Source organism: Ammospiza caudacuta, chromosome 1, assembly GCF_027887145.1.
Source record: "Ammospiza caudacuta isolate bAmmCau1 chromosome 1, bAmmCau1.pri, whole genome shotgun sequence".
NCBI classification, from domain to species: domain Eukaryota; kingdom Metazoa; phylum Chordata; class Aves; order Passeriformes; family Passerellidae; genus Ammospiza; species Ammospiza caudacuta.
This window is the reverse complement of record NC_080593.1, coordinates 83,198,245-83,224,160: the sequence shown is the minus strand read 5'-3', so window position 1 is coordinate 83,224,160 and position 25,916 is coordinate 83,198,245. Positions and strand designations below refer to the sequence as shown.

Genomic DNA, 25,916 nt, shown 5'->3' with positions numbered 1-25,916 from the left:
ATGGTCTGAAGACTTGCAGAATTTGCTTTTGTGTTCCTCTTCTGAAACCAAAATAGGAGGAAAAACAAACTCCAGCAGGAAAAGAGCCTCAACCAATATTCCCGTGGCTATTACAAGAGTGCATTAACATCAGAATCAGTAACATCAGTATTTATAAACTTCTACACAGCAATTACACTGTGAGTTCAACAGGCATGTTAAAGTTCTGTCTATTCCGCAGACAAGGAAAGGATATCTCAATACGCTTCACTTAACACAAACATCTGCTACTCCAGTGCCATGCTATTAAGAGGTCTGGTGCACAGCCTGCATAGAAGTCCATGCTCCTACAGCTGAGGTTGCCATAAATCCTCGTGCTAGAGAGATTAATGCACCTCTGGTATGCCACACAAATGCACAGCCACTACAGCACTTCCAGCAAGATCTACACTGGGCTGCAAGGGGAGCAGAGCAGCTCTATCCAAACTCACACACTCATCCATCTAGCAATGATTCAAAATGACAGACCTGAAGAGTTTCAAAAATTCAGCTATACCACATGAATGTCAGCAAAAGCAACACTAGCCAGCTCTAACAGCACTTCACCCTGTCACCCCAGAAGCATGCCACAAGTCAGATTTGAGAAGTCCTGTGGGCTTCCTTTCTCTCAAAACCATAAGCCTGTATTACACAAAGGCATCAGAACTGGACAGGGCTTTTCCAACAATAGTAACAATGATAATTATGGAAAGCGTTGGATCATTCCCAAAAGCTTTTCCAAGTTCCATTACAAATTTACTAAAAAAGCTTCTCAGAGTTTGAATTGAATATCTGCAAATGAGAAAAACCAAAGAGTCTTCTGAGTCCTACTGTTTAGGAAACTCAAGCTACAGAGGAGAGAGATCCAAATGCAGGCACTGAATCAGATGACAAAGAAAGACATGAGTAAATCTTACACTCAAAAGCAGTATGCTGGCTGTTGGACTATTAATTCTATTTCACTTTCCAGCTCTCACTGCCTCTTTGAGATTTTCTACTTCACACAGAAACTACAAAATATTTATTAGGAATATGAAAAACTTTCTTCTGAATGAGACAGAAAAGTAGTCAATCTCTTCTATTATTCCAATCCATTATATGTTTCCAGTGGCCATCTCTTAAGAATGGCTGGAAGGGACTCTGGAGATTGTCTAGTCTACCTCCCCTGCTAAAGCAGATTCTCCTAAAGCAGGGTGTGCAAGATCACACCCGTGCCAGTTTTTATTATCTCCCTAGAAGACCTCCATCCTGTTTTATCTCAGAATCAAGGGAATTTTTGAGAACAGGATTGACTGATAAATTCAGTTTCTCAATTAAATTATCTTAATTTTATTCTAGTTACATTATGGTTTGGGGCTGTGGTGGCCCAAAAAGAGGCCTCAATTCAGATAGATTTAACACTTCTAAAAATGGAGTTTGCTATTTGCGTGCTACACCCTGCCCTGCATAAGAGGAGCACATTGGCTTATCAGCTGTCCTAAGTCAATTATACATAAGAAAAATAGGTTTTTCCTACAGGAGGAGCAATTTGAGAACCACTTGATTTAGATGCTCTTTTTTTCATTTTTCCCTTTCCTACTTTTGAGACAAAAAATATTTTTATTTAGCGACTCCATTTCACTGTCTGCATCAGTATAATTTCAGAGGCCAGATACAGGCAGCAGAGGGGCTGTGTTGGGCTGTGTGATCCCAGTGGCACAGCACCAACATGCTGCCCTGACTGAAGATTTAGGAGTCTGAATGACTTCAGATACTCCCTGGGCCTTATTCAAGTCTTTGCAGACTACGTTTCAGCCAAGAAACTTGAATGACTACACCCAGGATCCACAAAGCCATTTGCACATCTTCACAGAGATGTGCATCTGGAGAGTCTCAATCACCTGCTCTGTAAAAATGCTGGCTGAAAACTATGTGTAACAGCCTGGTAAACAGCACTGGCCTTCCGCCTCCAATCTGTTAATCACACATTTGCACTGCCTCCACTTTGCTCCAGAGATCAGTCTGTCTCCTCTGCCATGGTGATCACATCGGGTTTTTGCTGAGGATTTTTCTTGGCTGGCTGGCTTCCAGAGATACTCTAGATTTGTGACCATTTTGTGGCCATTTTAAAAGGGCTGCTTTTCGTGCAATGTATTTAGCCAGACCAGATGTTCTTCTTGAAGAAATTAGTAGTTTTAATCCTCTTTTCTCCTCAGATTTTATCATTCAGGACTCCATTTTCTGTGCTACACTGACTAAAGCTCTTTCATCTATTTGGCTCTGATTTTCTACACAAACCAGATTCAATCTGTGTTTTTAGTTTTTTTGGGGTTTTGTTTGGCTTTTTTTTTTTTTTTTCTGAAGAGGTAATCTCCAGTTTCCTGGCACTTTTTCTTCAACTGGCTGTTTAGAATCAGCAGGGAGTTTATGCATGGCTGGTTCTCCCAGCAAGGACTTCATGATCCTTTGTGCTATGTTCTGCATTGCCCATATACCTGCTGTTCTGAAAAGTCTGGCAAATATTACTTATTCTTCACAGATAAAAATAAATAACACATTTTTACCTACTTGCAGTAAACATTGAACTTTCCCTTTTGGAAACTCCCTAACTCCATCTGCAAGATGTGTTTGTCCTAGCATGATTTTTCAGGCTACATGATGTATTTTCTTTCCCAGTTTATGCAGGTGATTGCAGAGACAGGCCTTCCATAGCATTATTTGTGAGTTTTCTAAGTTGCACCAACTCTAAAATGCATTTAGAGAGCTTTAGTCTGATTAGATTCATTTACAGGAATGTATTTTTACCTGTGTTCCAGCCTGTCCAGCTACTCTTCTCTGCAACTTGCAAGTCCCAGTGAGAATGTAACTACTAGAAACCAGCGTTTCATCATGTTACCTGTTATTTCATCACAGAAGTTTCAGCAATTTTGGTGAGGGAAATGCAATTATTTCTTCAACATTCACCTGGGTAGAGTTATAATTCTTTAAGGTCAACTAATTAATGTGCAATTGTACAATGAATAAGACCTTCTTACATTTTGTATGTAATTTTATATAAATAAAAATGACTGAACTTTTTTCTTCCTCTACAACTAAAAATGAAAGCAATTCTTCCTTTTTGTGTGTTTTGGCTGGGCATATAGCAGAAAAATCGATGAAACTACAAATTTTAGTGGAAAATATACTGGGTTTAAACAGTAAGCCTGCTTTTGTAGATGTTTTGCACATGATTTTTCCATGCATCCGTTCCCAAGCTGCAGATTTATTTCTCAGCCTCCTTTATGGGATAGCTAGAGTATAATAATCTAAATACAACTCCAAGAGGAAACACAAAAGCAGCTGATTCTTATCTGATTTATTTCTTTTAAAATAAAGTTCTTGTTGCTCTTCCCATCCCTCATGGGACTTAATTGCACATGTGCTTTGGATTTCCTGATCCCACCCAAGGCTGCTTGGATAGGGATTTCAGTATTCCTTCCTATTCACCTGTCCCTACTTCCACCACTAGAATATTTATTTATTTTGCTTGAGTTTAGTTGGAAACTCATTGTGCATCCATGCAGGTCTACTGACACCCTTGCTGTTTTCAGTATTTAATGTCTGTTTTATGACCATTTTATGTAAAAAAACCCAAAAAAACACATCAGTTTACAAAGGATTTTGTCTGCATATATATTAGCATGTGAAATTCTCCACTCACCTTTAATTTGTCAATGCATATCCAGAGTTTTGTCGAGTACAACTCATTCAGCTTTATTTTCTCATGCTGAATAGCAAAATATTCTGTAAGTAACACCACTGTCAGATGTGTGAGAAAAGACTGGAATCATGCCTAGAGCAGTCTTCATAAATATATGATGGCATATTTTTGATCTTCTATGAACATACAGAATTATTGTTTCTTCAGACCTGTCCTGACATATTGTAAAAGCTTCATTAATAAATCCTAACATAATTAAAGTAAGAAAAAATGCCACTGTGAAAGGTTTTGTGTGAATTTGACAGTATAAAACTTAATTCAGACATTTTTATTGCCTAGGTATTCAGAAAACAAGAGCGTGCATAATTCTACTGAGTAACAAAAATAACCATGCACCTAGGAGTCAGAAAGAGTTTGTGGTAGGAGGCCCCCAGCCAGGTAATAATTGGCATTGACTCCATGATCCAGAAGCCATGAAAGACACTTTATTATTATAAATCTACAGTTCTTACAGAAACAATGGTGGATCTAAGACCTGATTGGTCTCCAAGTGAAAACCTCACACACTATTGGTGGCTGTCAATAACACACTCTAGAGAACCATACCTATAAACAATGGTTACTGGAAGAGAGATAATTGTTTGACTTCTTTTCCTCTAAGTTTCCCAGGATTTTTCTGGGAAAGTCTTTGCACACTCTCTGAGGCCAGAGAGCTTCTGCCTCAGAGTTTCCCTGAGAAACGCTTCAGCTCATCAATGGAAAGTTCATCACTTCCCTCAAAGTCTCTCCTCTTGATTTCATAGTTCTCAAATTAACAAAGTGGGGGGAAAAAGTAAAGAACAGTTTGATCTTTCATCATTTCAGGTCCCTGAGATGAGTGGGAAGAGGCACAGAATCACTCTCAGAATTGCCCAAATATTTAGGTAAAGACTTGGAGCTTATGAGCTATTATCCTTACAAGCAGGATTCCCACAGACAGATACCCTAGAAGCAATGCTGAGTACAAATACTGGGCAGCTACTGCATTTTCCACTCAACACGGCTCAGAATGAATTCATTCTGTCATTCATATTTAAATGCAATTAACAGAAACCAATGTCACATAAATGTATCAGACACCGGATTTAATTTAAAATACTCAATTCAAAGACTGAGAAAGTAATAAATATATAACAGTATAAATCTGGTGGATTTTTTCCCAAAACAATGGAAAATGTTTAACTTAATCTCCATCCTAAGTCTAGAAATATTTACTGATTAATCAAATTATCTCCAAGGTGATTTCAAAATTCTGAAAACTCATGCTCACCTTAGTTTTCATTTAGAAACAAAAGTATGAAGAAACTGACTCACATAGCACATAAAAATGGACAATGCTACAATGAAGTTGTTATTTAACAAATAATTAACATAAATTTGTTTTGCTTCTGACGCAGTTACTGGTTTCTCCTAGAAGTGATTTCCATAAGGCTGCTTTATCCTGGGTACCCACATATATATAAAATTCTGAGATTTTCTCAGGTCTTTCATTTGATTTTTAATAAACCTAACTGAATCACACAGTTTAAAACCTGAACCAAAACCTGAACAGTTTTGTGGCTGACTATTTCTGACTACTAAAATGGTAGCCATACCCTGGGAATAAAAACCTGTAGGTTTTCATCAAGGAGGTAATTTTCAAAATTGAATATAGACATAACTGAAGGTATAAATATTAACCTCTAGTACAACTCCTTTTTTATTTTTTTTCCTTTGAACTATTTAGTTTTCATTACTTATATAAATCTGAATTGTTACAAATATCTCAATATACATGAACAGGCCCAGGTACGGACCCTGTAATTTCTCAATTTTCCATAACTTTGTAATGGTCTGTTCTTTGCTTTTGGTATTTTGATTATTTGTTTGGGAAAACAGTATACCAACCACCATTACATCCCTGATTTGGAAAAGCAAATAATTTTTTTTCCCAGGCACTTGAGCAAACATACAACATTCAGAAGTACTGACTGAAGAAGATAGTATTAAAATCAGGGAAGAAAAAAAAGGGAAAAAAACAAACATACAGGACATAAACTTATAACCAACTCCATAATAGATCAGCCCATATTCAATTCAGCCTTGCTTAAGTATGTACAATAGTGGTCACACTCTTCAAGTTCATATTGTTTGCAGTGTTCAGAAACCATGACTGAAAGAGCTTGACACACATTTTACACACTATTTACTCACAATGGAAGCCTGCTGCATATGTGTGATGTAGAAAAAAAATCTTATTGTATAATTCAATAGAGATATTTAACCATTAAGAGATACTTAACCAAAAAAAAAAAAAAAGAAAGGTGGCATTTATTAATTTATTCTTCCCTGTGCACTCAGTAATCTTCCTCAGGAGCATCAGAAAGTTCAGAACTCAGGTATAAGTGGATCCAGTGCTTGGGTGTAGAGCTATCCCCATCCACCAGACAGAGAACCTGAACACCTAAGCTCAGACTCCTAGCTCCATTTTGAGGACAAACACCTGAAAGTACCATGATTTGAAGGCAGGCAAACTTGAACTAAAATACTGGCATCATAAACAGTGACATTATTTCTCTTAATTGCTTTATGGGTAAGATTATGTCCTTTAGAGGGCAATTCCCAAATCCACTGAGCATTTGGGAATTGCTTGTGGTCTGCAGGGGTCTAGATTTGCCTGCCTTCAAATAAATTCAAAATAACAGCTATACAAAAAATTTAATACAAAAATCTCATATATGTGTCTAAACCCAGATATTTCAAAGGACATTTAACTTTTAGTTTTAATAAATTGATTGATTTCCATAGTTTGACATGATTTATCACTCCCAGACCTGACAGCAGAAGCATCATATTGAGGTACCATCTGGGATGGATAAAACAATACATGCCAAAACAGAAGAGAACTAAAATCTGGTAAGGAAAAGGCAGCAGAAAAATAAGGATGAGGTAAAATGAAGGCAAAAAGGGTCCCAAAATACTGGATAAGCCGATCAGAGTAAAACAACTTTCAATCTCAATTTAGAACAGGTCTAGCTTCCTATGCTATGACTAAGTTTGTCTCTCTCAAACATTTAAGAGCAACAATCCACCTCATAAATTGGGCTGACCAGGCAAGCACACATTGGAAGCAACCCTCTCTTTGTGCCCTGAACCATTTAGGAGAGTAGAACCCTCCCTCCCACACATTCCTGCATGGAATCCTGACCAACCAATGTTCTTGTTACAAGTTCCTCAAATCCATCCTTCTACCTACGTTATAGCGACAAGTGTCCATGTCTCTCAGCCTCAGTATGGCTCCTTTGTTTCCTCAAAAGGTTAAAAAGCCTGAGTTTTCCTTAACTGTAGCAGCAAAAAACTTATCTCCTAACCTTGAAAATATTTACACCTCTTCACAAGGAATGAAGGGAACAGAACCTTTTGCCTTATGGAAATAGCCAGTTCTTCCCATAGTTCAGCAGTTGGGTGCATCCTTTAAAGACAAAGACTCCTTAGAGCTGAGGGTCAAGATGTGTATCTTAAATTTTTCTCTCCTGTGGCAAGGGAATATGAGACTGCTCCACCATTTTTCTATCACTCTAAGTGTTGATCTTCTAAATTTTATCTTTTTTTTATTTCAACAACCAATTGCAGGGGACACCACAGACCAAACAATGCCTTTTTGCCAAGTACTGATGATCACTAACACGCAGGGGTAAGATGAACTCATCTCCTCTCTGTAGCATCACCCAAAAGCATCAATGCCCTATCCCACCTAACCTTGCAGAATTGTCCAATGGATCTCTGCAGTACTACAAAAGACAATTCTCCCCGTGGCTAAAAAATGTGTCCTTAAGCCTGCTCTTTAAATATGCGTGACATACAAACTGTGGTTGGAACTCTAATTAATTGTTATAGGCCAGAACACACAATGCAGTTCCATGGCAGGAACTATCATGGTCTGTAAGCAAAAATCAATAAACATGTTTGCAGACACTCTGTTACAGATATCATGTCTTCCAGAGCACACTGTATATTCCATTTCTTTTCTAAATTGCTCAACACTGCAGCATCCAGTTGCCAAAGAGCTGGGACTCTCCATCAGCAACTGCTTGTGGCAAATTCTCCACCTGACAAGACAATATGAGAATTAAGGCAATCTGCCTTCAGTCTCTATATTAGTTTTTCTGCTGTCATTTTCTAGAGTTTCCTAACATTTCTGAACTTTCTCAGTATAGAGGTGACACTGAAAGAGGCTGATAGTCAAAGAGAGCTTGTGTCCCTCCATAAATATCACCCCGTTGTCACAGGATGCTGTGTGAGTCCAGAATTAGCTGAAGTGTGCCAGGGAAGTATACAGCCCGAAGATTTGGAAAGCAGCAGCCTGATTTATTTTCAAACAGATTCTACTTGGTGATTACTCTTGTGTGATTGTAATGATTTATAGTTTTATTGAAAACACGAACAAGTGTCACCTTCTGAGAGAAAGCCATTTCCACAATTACCTTTTGTGCATGTAATGCAGTGTGGCTGACCACCATAGATAATACCCACTATCAGGAAGGGTGAAATTATTCCACTATAAAATCCAAATCAGCTGTTTCAGGAGTATCAGCTGTAAAATGTACACACATACTTTTTGATATAACCTCTACTTGTCATGCGAATGAATGCCCTCTTATTATATCATCAGGAGATTCAGACTTCCCCCTTCTCCTTAAAAAAACCAAACAAAGGAAAGAAAAAATACACAAAAACAAACCTCAAAAATTTTAATACCTAAAGAAAACAGAAGCTTTACTCCAGTGCAAGGGGAAAAATTTTAGTACCTATTTTGCTTCTTTACAACAAAACCAGAACAGAAGATTACTGTAAACATAAAAGAAATACAGCCTAACAAGCAGAGGTAGGGAGAAAAAAAAAAAAAAGTAAAGAGAATAAAAAGAATAAAAAGCTGTGTCTTGGCCAAATGGATTCATTTGTCTAGGAGTACACTTGCACAGGTATTTTACTAAGGCACAAAAAAATGACAGAACAGCAAATAAATGAAGAATAACATCTCTGCCTGGTTTTCTTTCTCTACTCTTTTCCTCCATCTCTGAAAATACTAACACATACAGATAAGCCAAACCAGCAGCAAAGCCCTGCCAATTTGCCAGCACTCTTCTTCAGTTAGATGCTTTTTAAATTTACATGACAAATTTCAACTGTACGGAAGGGTAGGAAATCACAAATGCAGGAGACTAAAACCCTCCAAAATTTTGTAGAAGCCAAGTGTAAATGAGTAACAAGCAGAAATGAGCAGAAGAGTAACACATCCAGTTGGCTGCCCTGCATGCCCTCTCTATAGTTTTTTAGTGGGGGTATGGATATGAACTTAAAACACCACACAGAGGAAAAAACCCTTTAACAATTAGCTGATATGTGTAGCCACACCTCTGCAGATGAAAAATCCCACACATGGAAAGAATATTCAGAATGCAGAGTGAATCAGTACTTGGCCAAATACAACCTAAATGGTTTTGGAACAGTAGCCATCCTCTAATATATAGGTGAAGCTAAGAGCACCAGCTGTTTCAATAACTGTTTCCAGAAATTTTTTTTTAGCAGAAATGAAGCACTGCCTGCTGGTAACTGATTTCTGCACAAATATGTTGTAAAGGGAATATCAGGATTTGTGTGATCTAACATGATTTATCTAGGTTTAGGATCTAACATGCTTTATCTAGCTTTCAGCTGCATGTAAAAGAGGTCATTTGGGTAAAGATTAGATATGTGAAATTACTCACTGCTAGCTGAATTCATCCTTTTCTGGCTTCAATGAAGTTTTACATTTGGTCAGTAACTATTCTTATGCAAGCAGCAAACAAGCTAATGACAATACTATTGGGATCCCAGAAAAATAACTGGAATACACTAGCCACCAAGTCCATCCATACCTCCTACAAAGGACTAGCTCTGGCTTCACAAATACTTATAAAACTTCTTTAAATTTCCAATACTCTAATTTAATTATTTGTGCACTTATTGTACAATCAAATCCAACAATCTGCCACCAGAGAGGTACCAACAAGAGGAAGAGGTACTTGACAGCAGTAGCATTGTGATACGTAGATGTACCACCCTTTGCCTTTTCTTAACTTTTTTCTTTTTTAAACTCTACTCTCAGCACCAATTTAGACAAAAGGTAACAGTCCAAATACCTCTGCACATTTTACTCATCCCTAGCACCAAAACAGACACTTGCACCAGCTCTATTATTTTTTGGTCACTCTGTGTGATTTGGTCACCTCAGTGTTCTTTGGAAAGTTTTATAAGCACAAGTTGCTCCCCTCACTTCCAACATTTTGAGGAACTTGGGACAGCATCAAAAGTAACACAAACTTATGCACTCTGCTTATCCATTGTGTGTCCTAGACACAAATGTAAAGGGCCTAAGGAGAAACAGGATTTTCGTGAATGATGCCACCTTCACATAAAAAAAGAGAGAAAAGTGCCTATAAAAGGAAGGAATGCTCTTTATTCCTCTCACCCTTAAATAGATACCAGGCACAGGAGAACCCACGAGTTTTTTCATTTGTTTTTTCTGTTTCTCCCCTGCTTAGACACTCAAATAGAATGTAAAATCTCAGCCTTCTTGGCATTTCAATATTGCCAAACTATGATTGTCATCAGCTAAGGACATCCTTACTTGAGGTCCCTTATACCTTAAAGTGTGATATCAGAGAAAATATTTCTTTCATTTCCTTTTCAGCACAGTTGCTTCACCCCAAAATAAAATGATGATTCATCAGGTTTTCTTCATGTATTTCACAAATAGGGCATCTGTTACACAAATAGTGACTGTAAGTAAAATACAACACAAAATAAATTGATTGAAATACACTAAACAAAATTTTTAGAAAATAAGTAAGTGGCCTTTTAAGGATTCTATTTATTTAGTGACTTGGAAAACTTAAGGTTAAAATATTAAAGCTTCATTCCCTTTATCTCTGAATTTGTTGATTATGAGTGCTTATTATGAGCATAAAGTAAAGATTTGATCCTACATAGCTACTTACAACTTTTGATTTTGTTCATAGCAAAGGGAACTCAAGAGCACTGACCCAAAAATTAACTGTAAGGAGAGTCTGAGTGATTTGTGCCTCCTTTTTTTATAGACTTGGCTAAGTACCACCTTAACCAAAGACAAACTAAGGTTACAAAGGCTTCTCACAAAAGATATATTAACCCCTGTTTATAACAATAGCAAACAATTGTTATTTTCAAAATGGAATTACAACCCTGGTGAGGATTTGATTTATTTAAAAATATTTTGAATTTTTTTTTTAATTATACTCTGTATTAAAATTCAGGTAAAGTCTGAAAAAGCATTTCAGGTTATACACATGAATTTTTTTAAAACCTCAATCATGGAATAAAATTCCCTCTTTATTTCTCATAGGTACACACAAAACATACACTCAAAGAACAGTATAATTTACTTAACTCATTATTTAGCCTACCATCTAACCATTGATGTCTCTTAACAAAGTATGTAACATGTATTTCAGACACGCTTGACACATGCAAACAATAGCAAGAATTCCCTTAGGTAAAATTTGTTCTCCAAAGTAGCTCCTTTTCCAGAAAATTCATAGTTCCAATCTTGCCTTTAATTCCTCGACTGCCTCGCTAATACATGTGCATGTATAAACACACAGACAAACAAATCTATAAACAAAAATCCTCAAGATTCCAGAATTTAAAGTTGAATAACACACATTTAAAAAAAAAAACAAACTATGATCTTCTTAGCCTGTATAAAGAATTCAATTTGAATCTTGCAGCAAAAATGAGATAAAATTGCCTTTAAAAGTGGACTCTGAGGTGTGTGTTGTTCTAACTGAGAGATGTGAAGGTTCAGAATGAGAATAACACATGTGGTGAGCTATGTAAATACAGAAGCAGGTGGAACAGGCTTATATTCAACCTTCTGGGCATCCCAAATAGCACATAGACTTTATAGAGGAAACATTTAAATGAGAAAGGCAAACTCAAGCATGTGCCCTACAAATGCCCTAATGACCTGAGTTAATAAAGAATTTCAACTTATGGAAGAAGAAAAGATGTACACTTTGTACGTTTGTCAAAAGATTATGCAGGCTGATTTATATTGTTTATGGCAACTATAGCATAAAGACTTATAAACCAGCATGTATTAACTTTTTATTCTTTACAGACACATCAGAAAATTTGTCATGCAGGTAGAAACAAATAAATGTTTGAATTTTGAATCTCTCATTTCAAAAAATTGGAAAAAAGAAAAGGTGAGAACAGATACTGGTGACAGCCACCCACCAAATAATGCCAAAGCCCCACTGTTAATGCTGACCTTTCCTAGACGTCATGGTTTTTTGAGTACATTTTTGAAAATAAATTCACTCATTTAAAAACTACTATTTAGATTTCTGCTTTTATATTTTAAGAAATATAACAGAGTTTTCAGAAAATATAGCTTTCATCTTGGCCAATGTTTTTATGGATCATTCTACTGTTACTTGAGGTGAGCAATAACAAAGCAAAGCTTACAAAACAAATCCATGCAGAGTCAGGCCTTCTCTGTCTGTGAGCCTGCTATTGCTGCAGAGAGATAAAATATTTGCCCTTCTACAACCCCAAAGAGTGCTTCTTCCCTAATCCATAATCATTATGCATGCATTGTTCCAACGGGCAGCTTTGAACAATTTGACTCTTCGGCTTCTCCGTCAAGAGCTTAAAAGGCTTTCACTTGCTCTATTTTTCTTTATTCTTCTACACAAAGAAAATTGCTGAGATACATCAAATACTGGTTTGCTAAAGATATTATCATATGGAACTTGCTTATTCAAACAACATGCTCTTCCTATAAAGCACAGAACCATGACATGTGGGATGACAACTTTGATGCACCCACAATGGGCGGCGATGTCTCAGCACACAGCGCCAGCTCATGTTTAAATGCACATCCTGTCTGATGCACTCTGGAAGCACATTAACCCCACTTTTACAAGGGATTAACTTCCACTAAACTGGTGGAAACAGGACCCTTTTAATAGATGTTCTGCATTTCTTTTGTGATAACTTGAATTTCAAATGGATGTCTGGTTTTGGTTTGGATTTTTGGTTTTTTCCAAGGAAGATTATCTTGTGTTTACAAACTATTTTCCAGTCATACACTTGTAAAAGATAGGAAACACACATATTTTTCCTCAAAGAAATTTTTGAAAAAGTTTGGAAACAAGAAGTCATTATTTAATGCATTCCCTTTTAGAAAGCTTTCCTATTACAAAACAAAATCTGGTAATCTTGCGAAGTCTGATGATGCTCCAAAAGAACACTTTGTTTATAAAATGCCTATCTTTCCAAAAATACAGAGAAATTTGTAAACAGAATATTTTCAAATATGCTTTTGCAATAAATGAGATTATTACTGTTGCAGTTTATTACATGTAACATGAAGACTATTGTCTTCCCAGTGGCAGTGTGTGCACAAACTAATATATTTCAACAGACAGTTAGGCATGACAGGTGAGGGAATGAACTTGGACAAAAATAACTGATGTGCGTCAATGGTCAAAATTTAGTTTGAGGTATTCCCTTTGTTTTCCAGAGAGAAATGTACAATAAGAAAGATTAACCTGATGAATCAGCTATTATAAAAAAAAAAACCCAAAAACCAAAGTGGCAATGCTAAGGAAATAAAGTTATAAGGGTCTAATTGAAAACTGTAGATAAGTAGGATGCAAGTTGTTCCAATTTGCTTCCATGTTGGAAGTATTTGCTGTGCAAGAGAAAAAGTCATTTTTCTCCTGATTCCCACACATAATAGCAAAACTAGAGCTTGAGCAATTTTCTAAGATAATTAAACAACAGGTATATGGATTGTCTTGTTTCTAGCTTTTTTTGTCTTGTTATTAAGCTATGCTGAAAGCCTCTAATAGCTAGCACTTCACTGTGTGCCCCTTTTCCAGATGTGCAAACGTGGTTTATTAGCTTGTGAAACATCTGCATGTTTTTACAAAAGCTGGCTCATGCTAAAAAAAAAAAAAAACCAAGAAAAAAAAATCAAAGCAAGCAACATAAGTAAGATTAAAGGAGACTTTTTTTACATTATTACTATGACAAAAACTGTGTGAAGAAAAATAAATATTAAAAGAAAATTTCTTCTGTTTGTACATAAAATGTTCAAGTGCTCAGTCCCTTGCCAAAGAAACGCTAACTAGCACATAAAGTACCAACAGGTTAAACCACAACAAGCTTTATTTTTCCACTGAAATTCCATCATTTTGTTCTGCTAGGATTTCATACATCTTTTGCTTTGCTTCTCACTTTTGTTCCTGCCTCTTTTAACCATAATACCAGATTACAAGACAAGACCTGAATGTGTTGTTTAGCATGTTTGGAAATCCTAAATAATCCACCCTACAAATCAAAACAAATGTTTCAGTCACCTAACAGCTGATTTGGAGCTGCCAAAACTAGCATATCAAAGGAAACACATCTTTTGGATAATGGCTGTCCTGAGGCACTCTAACAGAATTAAAAGTGAAGTAGAAGGAAAGAAAAGGAAGTTAAGATCTGGGAAGAAAAAATATGAAGGAGTAATAATGGTAGGCTTGAAAATAAGGGGGAAAAATTGAATACTAGGTGTAGGGATAGTAAAGATATACTGATGAAAGGAAAAAAAAAAGAACACTTTTGATTTAGAAACACAAGTTTTCTAAAGATTTGTTGAAGAATATTAGAAGATACTGAGGCAAAGAAGTGGCGCTACAATACTGAAGATAAAATAAGAAACTTTTCTAAAAGTCAACTTGAGAAGACTGTTTAAAGGTGTAAGACTGAAACCCAGTAACCTGGTATAACAGCAGGTTATAGTAACCTACTATAATTATCAGCAGTATGATTTCTGTGCTCAGTTTGTAGTTTTTTTCTGATTGATTGGAGTGAGAAGGGGTCTCTTTGATTCAGCACAATTATAAACCTCTGTAATTTACATATTTCTCCCTCATTAGTGAATTCAGCCTACTGATGCATGTCCTAACAAGGGAAAGCCATGAACTTCAATCTATGCATAGCAGCATAAACTGCAACAGCACCTCTTAGTGTAGTCTGTCAACAAGAATCTTTAGGACTTGAATTATTTGTCAGGATATTGATCATGGCACAGAAGATTAAAGTAGGCAGCCCAAATTCTGTATACTAAAAGTGCTTGGTGTGTCACAGCTTTAAACATCAGCAACAAAACTGAATATTTACTAATATTGTAATTTTGATTAAATATAAGCTAACATCAGATATTGTTTCTATAATGGCAAATGAAATCTGAAAGTCTAATTAAAACATACACAAGTTGTTTCACAAATCACAAGGACATTTTACTTTTCTGTACTCAGCTGTGTATAGTATTACTTCATGAATTAACAGGGACAGTACTGAACCTAAAGGTAGTTAATTTTAAATTGTATTAATGAATACTATGAAAATCCACTCTAAAAAAATCACAGCAGAGTACGGCAACATCAGATATGTATGGCCTGGGACAAAGGCTAATCTGGAATTAAAAGGGATAATATGACTTATATAATAAGGGGACCAGAAAAAGGACAAAAACAGATGCATATTTATGTGTAGCTATGAAGCTCATGAATATCTTGATTATCTGCTTTAAAACATCTGTTTACCTTCATCTTGCAGAGGAATTCAGGAAACAGAAATAAAACATACCTGTATTAGAGAGAGATCCTCAAGATTCAATCTGAAGAGGTAGTTTCTGGGGGTTAAAAAAATAGCAGATAAAAATGAATTGTTACTAATGTTTCAGTGAAAAATCCAAATGTTACCACTGTTTAAATAAAAACATAATTAATTACTGTAAAGGCAGAAAAAAATTTAGACCTGACAGGTATTCAGGGCTTCAGATTCTTTCAGAGGCTGTCTTAATATGCAGCCCTTTGGGATAAGGACTAAGTTAATTTCTAAAACAGATTTTCAGTCTGAAGGTCTGGCTGAACATGAATGAAGTAGATATTTATACTGCATGCATGTACATCTGATTCATTGCTGCAGTGTTCTTTTAGAATCAACGGGAAGAAATACTCAGAGGTTTGGCAGATCCATGGCACCAGTGCTGGATGGCTCCATCAGAACACACGGACAGGCTAAAGCTCTCCATTCCTCCCCACAAAGATGGGAACTTCATGCAATTAGCTCAGCCACATGCATGTAAACTTTGAAGCACAGGATCCCAGTATGATGGCAAATCTGTACAAGCCCATGAGTTTTCACAATTTGGAGCAAAGTCTTGCCCTATGTGGTCTCACGCTTCTCCAAAGCCTAAGAATGTTTTCACACAGACAGCAGGAGCTACACGCAGACCAACCAAGAACAGGTTTCAAAAGCCTGCACATCTATTGCAAAAATATTTCTCATCCTGCCTTTTCTCTACAGCAGCATCACTGCACCTACAGACCTTGGGAGGGCTCCAGGCAAGCCACAAGCAAGTAATATTCCTCCTCTGACATTACTTTCTTTCTTTCTTAGTTCTTATCACACCTCTTCTTCTTCTTTTCATTATTTGTTTTTTCTACTGCATCTTCACAGAAGTAATATCCCATAGTCCTCTTTTGCCTGTTACGTTATTTAAAACAATTCTGATTTTCCAATGCTACTACAGAGTGATAACATTTTAGAGATGAAAATAAAAAGGATTTTTAAATAATAATATAAATTACTTACATCCTAATTTATTCATAACAAATATGCTACACAATTGATAAGATTTTTAAAAATTCACTTCAAGTAAAAAAACCCACAAATGCTAAAGAGATGAGTGAATTTAAACTTGAACTTTAAATATTTGCAATATTCATTAATGATTTGCAATATTAAATCCATGTAACTTATAGGCGCGTAATCAAAATTAAAATTAGGCCAATTTTTTTTATATAATAATTCTAATTCTTTTCCAAGAGGTATGAGGTATTGTTAATGGGCACAGAACCTGTAGTTTACATCTCTATTTTTTTTTTTTTTTTAATGAGACAGCAGAGTAGGGGAGAAAAGCAAAACCAAAATCTGCCCAACTCAGAAAGATAACCACCATGGACATCATGGCTGTCTTTATTTATGGACTCTCAGAAACAGCTATGAGTATTTATTTATTGACTCTGGTACATGTATGGTCTACTTAAATTGTGGCTGTACATGAACCATCTCACTAGTCTTTCCTAGGAGTACTGCTAAACAAAATGCAGGAGGTGGGGTATTAAGAGCAAGAATCCACGTGAAAGTAAAATAAAGAAAATATTTATTATTATACAGTTAAATCAGCACAAAGAAATAGCTATAATACTTGAGTTTGCGTCATGAAGAGACCTGAAGTGGATAAGCAAAGAAAACAGTACTTTGCACAACAACGTGTACACACACAAAGCTTCACCAACAAGTTACATGGACATGGACTTGAAAGACTCTCACCAAAACAGCAGGAACTAATGCATTGTAGTCTTTCTAACACTTCTACACTCCCTATCTAAGGGCAAAAAATACCTTCACTTTCACAGAATGTCTTGCCCAGAAGTATTCAGGAGGGAGCATAAATACTTGGTCTGCCCCTCATCTTGGTGCATTTAAACTTTCGTCACCCATCACTGTACTTCTTTCACTCCAATATGAATGAAACCAACTTCACTGCTGGTGCAAAACAACTTTTTTTTTCTTCCAGTGAAAATGAACTGAATGCTCAGCAGGTATAAATTGCTCTCTTAACTCAGTGGTATCAAATGGCACATAAATGCCCCATCTCACTCTACAAATAAATGCACTCTCTGTTGCAGAATATGTGAGCAGTCTCGTCTCACATGTTAAGTTTTCGGGACTGTAGTTCATACAGATTTCAATTGCTATGTGTACTTCATCTTCAGATATCTGCTGAAAATTTATGCCTGATGAGGTCTTTTTAGGACAGATTATCAAATTAATATTGTTTTCTTTATCATCTTCCATTCTGACATCAATTCATCCTGTTAAAAAGTAAGCTATTGTCCCAAACTTAAAGATTCTAAACAAATAAATGCACAAACACAGTGCTAGCCTGAAGAAAAACAGACATTCAAAATTTTTCTTGCCTTTTTTTTCCTAGAAAATGAGATTTTTATCCTGTTCAGTAGAGCACAACACTTGTACACATTAATATATTCAGTGTGAAATTAGAAAAATTGATCCTGTAAGTGTTAGGGAGACAAAAATGTCTACATTCATGTGAACGATCAAGAGGCAGAGCTAATAAGTGTACATTTTTCAATTTCCTGTGGCTGCCAATAACCAATTAAAATATTTTTAGCTTTATAAAGCCAGCAGAAGGAAAATTGAATAAGAAAAGCAATGTGAAAGAGGCAGTAAAAACACTCTAGCAACATAAACTGGGCAAATGGACAGCACAGATTGACTGTGACTACATAAATAATCCTGGGCTAAGTGTCAAACTAGCACTCAGAGAGCAGAGTTATTCCTACCTAGATGTGCCCACTTCAGTAAAACTTGCAGGATTTCATCTAGCTTTACAAATCCAACAGTTTAACATTTTAAAGCATGCATCACTAGAATGTGAGAACTCATTCAGAAAGCACATATATGAGAAAATATCTAAAATAAAATTAAAGAAATGAGCATGACAGTAAAAAAACACATTGGAAATGTAGTATTAATAAATCTGGCAGTCCAAAGAAAAAGTCATTGCCAATTTTCATTGCATGTGCAAAGCCATTATGCTCCTCACGAGATAGGTAACAACATTTTTTCAAAATGTTATTGAGATTATGCCCCAGACTGCCATTTTTCAACATTGGTTCAGCTTTATTCCATGGTATTTATGCTTTGAAGGCAACAAAAAATGAGAAAAAAAATGAAATTACATTTCTGAAGCACAGATACTACCTCAGCACTCAGCCCTGCTTCTTTTCCAAATATGGTGGCAACGAGCAAGACAAATTTTGCACGCTGGAACTAAACTGATTTGACACTGGCGGTAATTGGCAAATTTGTTTCCATTTGGTGCTTAATGAATGAGGAAAGCAAATATGTTACATAAATCTGCAAACAGAAGGACACTTAATGAGAAGAAAACACAACTAACACTGAGATAAAGCAACATCCTTTACTCCTTCGGAGATCCAGCAGCCAGTAAGCATTTTGCTTTATATTCACAGTACTGAACAACTCTTCTAGCTCAGCTGTTATAATTAAAACCCATTAGTCAAGAGCCTGCTCAAACCCAAGGGTAAACACTTCCACTGGTATCAGTGGGAGCTGAATGAAAGCACACAAAAAGCATGCTGCAGTCACCTCCTTCACAACAATATATTTCAATATATTGCCATGAATACGTTCAGTATGACTACAGCTAAAAGTATAAAACTAATGTTCTGTATGTTCCTGAACAATCCAAGTTAAAAAACAATTAAAAATTTGTAAAGATTCAAAAGTATATCATGTTAGTAATGGTTGTTAAATCCAGCATTTTACCTTTTTTTGTGAAAGTGCAAGCTCTAAAAGCTGAATGGGACAACAATAAATACTTCTGTACTAGACACAGACATGAATTAGAAGAACATTAAGATGGCACACACAGTTCAGGGAGACATGGATTCAGGATTACGCCTTTTAAAAAAGATGGCAAAATATAATAATATCACAGAAAATCTCCATAACCCATCTTAAACCCCCACATGCATTTGCATTTGAAAGCCTGAATCCAGAAACAGGGGTTTCAGCAAACTCAGACACTCGAGGTATGACCAGACATGCTGCCAAATCTCCTGGAAATAAACCAAAAAAAGATTACTTCCTGTTCACGTCTTTCAATAAACTAACTCACATGAAAGAAGAAAATTTTATTCAATTCACTGGGAGAAAAAAGTAGTAAGACTAAAAATGTAAAGTATAAACTCCACAGGAGTCACCTATTAAGCAAAATTTCACAATTCCACAACTGAGATGGTAAAGTTCTGGATGAAAGGCAATTCTAGCTTTGCAGTGTTGTAAAGTCAGCAAGTGGAAAGAAAATTTTACAAAACCAAAAAACTGTTAAGGACAAAAGGAGATAATCAATATAAATAAAACTATAATGTACAAAATATATTTGGTTAAATTATAAGTCTATAGGAAAAATATCTAAAAAAGCCAAGGATTATATAGTGGAAATAAAAGAAACCTAGTACAAGTGTTCTAAGTTGAATCATTTATGAAAATGGTCAAACTACAAGAACAAAAAGCAGAATGGCCAAAAGTTATATATTATCTTCATTTTGCATGAAATGGAAGCCACAGCAAATGAGAATAATGAAATGAGAGGCTTACTGATAAATGCTAAAGATGTGAAAACATCACATGCACAGAGAAAAATATTTTCTGACTAGTAGGTCTTTTTGATCCATCCTAAAAATTATGGAGAAATTATTTCTGTTGTTCTTATTGCTCTTTTTAAATAATTTGTAAAATTACAGGTTTTCTAGAGGAATGAAGGCGAATCCCAGCTTATTAATATTCGAAGTGGCAAAACGAAGTCTCACATAATAAAAAGCTGACCAGTGAAACAATGAGCTTGTCAAAATGAGTAAGAAAATCTCTATAGGATTCAATTATGATAGAATCCAAATAAAAACTGAATTAACCCACTCAAAGATCTTGTAAAACCCAATTTCCTTCTCTGATGCTTTCTCCTCTGGATTAGTAAATTGTGCTTTGAATCCCTGTGGTTCCTCACGCAGGCTCAGCTATGCTGAAGATCCTAGAACAGAGCACTCCTGCACAGATGTTCAACAACAGCCAGATGTCACTTCTACATATTTCTTGCCATGGGCTTCTCCAGAAAAAGCAGAAAAGTACTGGGTGCCCCTGCACCTCTGGAGGTCACCCTCCTCCTGAAGTCATGCCTTGTCATCTCAAACTTCCATTATCATCTTTCTCTGTTGGCCTTGACTTCTCACACACAGCACTCAAGATCCCCCCAGCTGGCAATGGCCTCACAACATTTGACACCTGTGTGCCTACAATGCATGCAGGTCAAGGGTGTTTCTGAGTATTATGTTGTAGTTCAGGTGAGTTTGTGAGGTTATTGAGCTATTAATTTAGTAAGCTGTTGTTGGATACAACTTTACCCTGAAATACCAGCTCAACCAAAATATTAATCCTATATTTCATAACTGTGGCTAGCCAAATCTTTATTACTTTTTTATTGCTGCAACACATATGTCAAAGTACATGCCCCCAGTTTTTATATTTTGGCAGATATTACATATACTGTACAGTATTCAATCACATTAAGAGCCATGCAAATTCTATGTGGTCTTGTTACCATTTCATTGTTCAACATATTAATCTTCTGTTTCTTTTCAAGATTAATTTGAAATTATATTTAAGCATTCTTGTTATATCTCATCCAAATGTCCCCCAACAATGGAAATGGGCTTAAAACCATAAATTTTAGACAGTTTGAATATTTTGTGGTCTCCTACTACAGTAATTAACTTGGGCACATAGAGTTTGCTTGAGTTGCAGGTGGGGTGCAAGAAAGGTCAGCAGGAGAAGGTAAAGAGTCTAAAGTATCCACAGTTTAGATATTTTATTTTTCTTTTTTTAATAACTGAAATGACAATGACAAAAGTTCCATTTACCCCTAATAAAGGGGTCATTTCTTTTTTGTTCTAACAGACGAGAACAAAAACTCAAGTCAACTCCAGGGCTTCTGTGATGATGCACCATGTCAGCTATTCTAATTAAAATGCCAAGACATCAAATCAGAACAAGAACAAGTAGGACTTTCGTGGAGTTAGTGAATTGCCTAGCATCACTCTGCAACAAGACTATTACCAGCATCGGTGCAAAGAAGGAGAAAACTGCAGAGTGGAACCAGGCATGAGCAGAAGACATATGAAGCTTTAGAAAATATTCAGGAGCCTGTTAGCAAGGTAGGAAAGACAAGCAGTAGGGGGGAAAAGACCTCCCTCTTTTTGCAGCACTTAGATGATAATTTCTCACAGATTTAGCATTAAACCAAACATTAGATTAGATTGTGTTAGATTAGCCCAGTTCAGTCAGTGGAAGGACATTGATTACCCTGAGCCAAGTGTTAAATGAGCAGTGATACCCAGATGGATGTTGAAAGAATAGAGCACCAATTCCCTCTGCCTGTATATTCTCCCTGTATCTGTAGCCCTCAGAGTGCCTTATTAACAAGAAGCTCTCGGATTCTCCAGCCGGGAGCAGACAACAGTAAAAAGCAAACCTGTGTAGTTATTTATTCCTTTATTACAGATCCTTAAGCCACTGCTAATGAATCCTTTAATTTGGCTTTCTGTTATTATGGCAAGTAGTGGTAATGGTTCAAATTAACGTTCCCAAACACACATCTAATTAAGGGAGAAGCCATACTGTTGCATTCCTTCATCAGTGAGATTAGGAGTGACTGAGGAAATAAGCCACCTCAAAGCAAGACATAATCCTAAAAACCAAGTTTAATTAACTTGAAGAAGAACGTACAGGAGAAAGCCACCACTATTAGGATACTCTGTGTGAAAAAAAAAAAAAAGGTAAGGTATATCTAAGTATGTATTATTCAATTAAAAAGAAAGTTGGATAACCTTGAGACCTATTTCTGATATTAACTATATCATTTAAAAGTATAGCCCAACTTGAATTAAAAAAAAAAAAAAAATCAACATTTTAGGAATGAACTCAATCCAGGCTGCTACCAGTTCAACATTTCAAGCATAGGAGGCTTGAGAAAAGAGGATAACTTCATTTCTCATTAAAAAAAGACATAATTCTTCTCATATGGTTTGAATAAAACCACTGAGAAAACAAAATAAAAAGTCACCAAGAAAGAAGAAAAATTTAAAAATTGCCCTTAACTACTGGATTTCAGACATACTTTTTGTCAACTCTCATTCAGCCAAAATGGATTAAACACTTTTAGCAATTTTTGGTTTATCAGAACTAGAGCTGCTACATGTTATGTACATTGCCAGGAGATGAGGAGGAAAAAAACTCAATGCACAATTTGTCTGGGCAATTCACAGACTGTTGTATCCTTCCCCTAATCTGGTCTTCTCCCTCTTTAACTGACCTTCCCAAAGAAACATATGGCAAAGCACTTTCACACAGCAAAGAAGACAAGGGTGTTCTTGGAGAAATCCATTACTCTTTAAGCCTACATTTCTGTGTTTCAAAATACAGAAATGACAATAATATTTTATTACATGCTAAATCAGTCCACCAAGTAACACAGAGAAAAATATTTCATCTGAATATTTTATTGGAATTTATCAGAATAAGATAAACAAGCAGTTTCTCATTTCCTTGAGCTTACTGAGGAGCTAATGCCCTGAGAGTAATCCTTTGCTGGTGCCACTTAATTATAAAAGTAAATTCTGCCCTGCCATATGGGTTGGCTTTTTTCTAAGAAAACAAATGAACTCCCAAGAAGGTTTCAGATTGCAATAGAACTCATTTATTTTTATCTGCCATGTCACATACAATATTAAGAACAATGCCTGGGGCACATTTTAAAGACACAGTTTCATGGGAGCATGGATTGCATGATTAATGTGAAGGCACGTACTAGTGTTGGAGCGGTACCACTCACTGATGGCTGCTGATGGTGTAAGGAAACTGAAACAAGGCCCCAACACTGACTCCAGATTAATCAACTCAATATCTACAGGAGAACTGGATGTTGTGCAAAACAAAAAAAAAATTACCAACCAGTTATTACCTTCTCACAAGGAGTGGAAGACAACCTGAGGAAGCTGAGGGTGGGGAAAGGCAGATATATACAATTGTAAGCCATCTATTTTTGCACAGCAACAGGATGCCCACAGACATCAGAAGACCACCTTTATTTCCCAAACTGGACAAGCAAGACTAATCTCAGCAATGTAGGAGGAACTTCCTAGTAATTCCCTGCTATGGTGAATACTATAGAAAAAAGTCCCTTGCATACTTTTAAAGACCTCCATACCAAAACTGTTTCTGTTCTAATTTTGTTTGCCTCAGCAAAATGTGACAAAACTCATTCCTTCTTGACTAAATAACTCATGGCCAACTTGAACTATCTGGTTTCCTGTCAACACTGCTCTTCCATTTATACTGCTACATCCTTTTCTAGGTGTACCTGCTGATGGATTTATGGGCAGGTGCTGTCCACACATTCAGGCCTTGTTTGCCTGCACCACATTTCCAACCCTCTTCTCATCTGCCTTTTAGCAGTCCTTCCTTACATTCCAACTAATTTCATTAAACCTTGTTCAAGCATTGCACACTAGCACAATTTAAAGGCTCCAAAGAACCTTGTGCAAAGAGATAAAAAGTTCTCAATCACTCTGGGAGGCACCTATTGGGGTATCATAGGATCATATCTGTCTTTCCATGTAGTTGCATTGGCAACTCCCAACAGGAATGCCGTCTGGATCCCAGTTGGGATCTTTGCTACCATTCTCAATAAGACAAATCATAAACATCTTTAGAGGCTGTAGAACTTCATAAATGAAAAAGAGTCACCTGCCATGAATATCAATAATGGAAAAGGGATTTTAAAATTTCCAATAGTATCAAACTTCCACAATAGTATTTTGTTTGATTTCTAAGGCAGAGAAATTTGGGATCATTAAATCCATTACGGTGGAAAAAGCCAATTATAAACATAAGATGAACCAAAACACAGCTTCTGGCTGTGAAAAATCATTTATCTAGTTTAGAATACCACCAAATTACTAAAGCAGAATCCTGAAGGTGCAAGGATGGAGTGGGCTGACCCTGGCTGAAGACCATTTTCTCATCAAAACTGCTCTATCACTCCCTCCTCAACTGGGCAGGAAAAGAAAATAAAACAAAAGATGCATAATGACAGTTAGACATCATTCACTGATCAGAATAATCAGAGTAGACCTGATTATAGGCTGGGGACAGTGTGGCTGGACAGTGCCCAGGCAGAAAGGGACCTGGGGGTGCTGATCCACAGCCAAAGGAACGTGAGCCAGCAGTGTGTCCTGGTGGCCAAGAAGGCCAAGGAAATCCTGGCCTGTATTGGGGATAGCGTGGCCAGCAGGAGCAGGGAGATCATCCCTCCCCTGTACTCGGCACTGGTGAGGCCACACCTTGAGGCTGTGTCCAGTTCTGGCCCCTCAGTTTGGGAAGGAAAATGAGACTCTTGAGCACATCCAGAGGAGGCAACGAGGCTGGTGAGGGGCTTGGAACACAATCCCATGAGGAACAACTGAGGGAACTGAGGGTGTTTAGCCTGGAGAAAAGGAGGCTCAGAGGTGACCTTATCACTCTCTACACCTTCCTGAAAGGTGGCTGTAGTCAGGTGGGGGTTGGTCTCTTTCTTCAGGCAGCAATGGACAGAACAAGAGGACACAATCTCAAGCTGCACTAAGGGAAATATAGGTTGGGTATTAGGAAAAAATTTTTCACAGAAAGGGTGATAAAATACTGCAATTGGCTGCCTGGGGAGGTCATGGAGTCACCATCCCTGGATGAGTTTAATAAAAGACTGGATGTGACACTCGGTGCCATGGTTTAATTAAGGTGTTAGGGATAGGTTGGACTCAATGATCCTGAATGTCTCCTCCAACATAGTCATTCTGTGAATTCTGTGATTCACAATGAATAGATTCAGTCTACCTGCAGTGGAGACTGCATGCAGAAGGAGTGTAATCAGTGAGATTATCAGTGTGATCGACACTTGCAGTGTTGGGACTACAGCACCCTGACAAGTGGCTGCCAGTCTCTGAATCTAGGACCCCATGATGTACAGGGACTCGTGGGGCACAATGCCTAAAGAACAGAAAGGTGTGTAGTGAAAGGGATGTACTGAAATCAATAATACATACAATTACAGAAAACTGCAGGCAAGCTTAGGTATTCTAAAGGAAGATCCCCATGGCCAAACACAACACCAGAAAGGTTAAAATTTAGAATGGAAATGCAGAATAAGGAAAGGGAAAATCAATACCTTCTATGAACAAGTAACAGCCAACTATACTGAACTGCGTGAAACAAAATTGCTGTTATAATTTTAATAACCTTGAATTATGTTTTTTTTAATTTTAGTCAGAACAAGAGATATAAAGCTCTGAAGCATCATTGACTTTTAGGAAAAATACATCTTTTGATGTATGGGATCTTTAGCAAAAAAGCA

The 25,916-nt window shown here is 36.7% G+C and overlaps 1 protein-coding gene across 5 annotated transcripts in view; it reads right to left on the bottom strand.

Annotated features, from left to right (window-relative positions):
- The window catches only part of SEMA5A (semaphorin 5A), a 372,788-nt gene that overhangs the window by 169,356 nt on the left and 177,516 nt on the right, over window positions 1-25,916 (bottom strand). For all 5 annotated transcript variants that reach the window (XM_058824781.1, XM_058824771.1, XM_058824791.1 and 2 more), the window contains one exon: window positions 15,443-15,488. In XM_058824781.1, coding sequence (XP_058680764.1) covers window positions 15,443-15,488 — 46 coding nt within the window. The remainder of the gene's footprint in view (window positions 1-15,442; window positions 15,489-25,916) is intronic.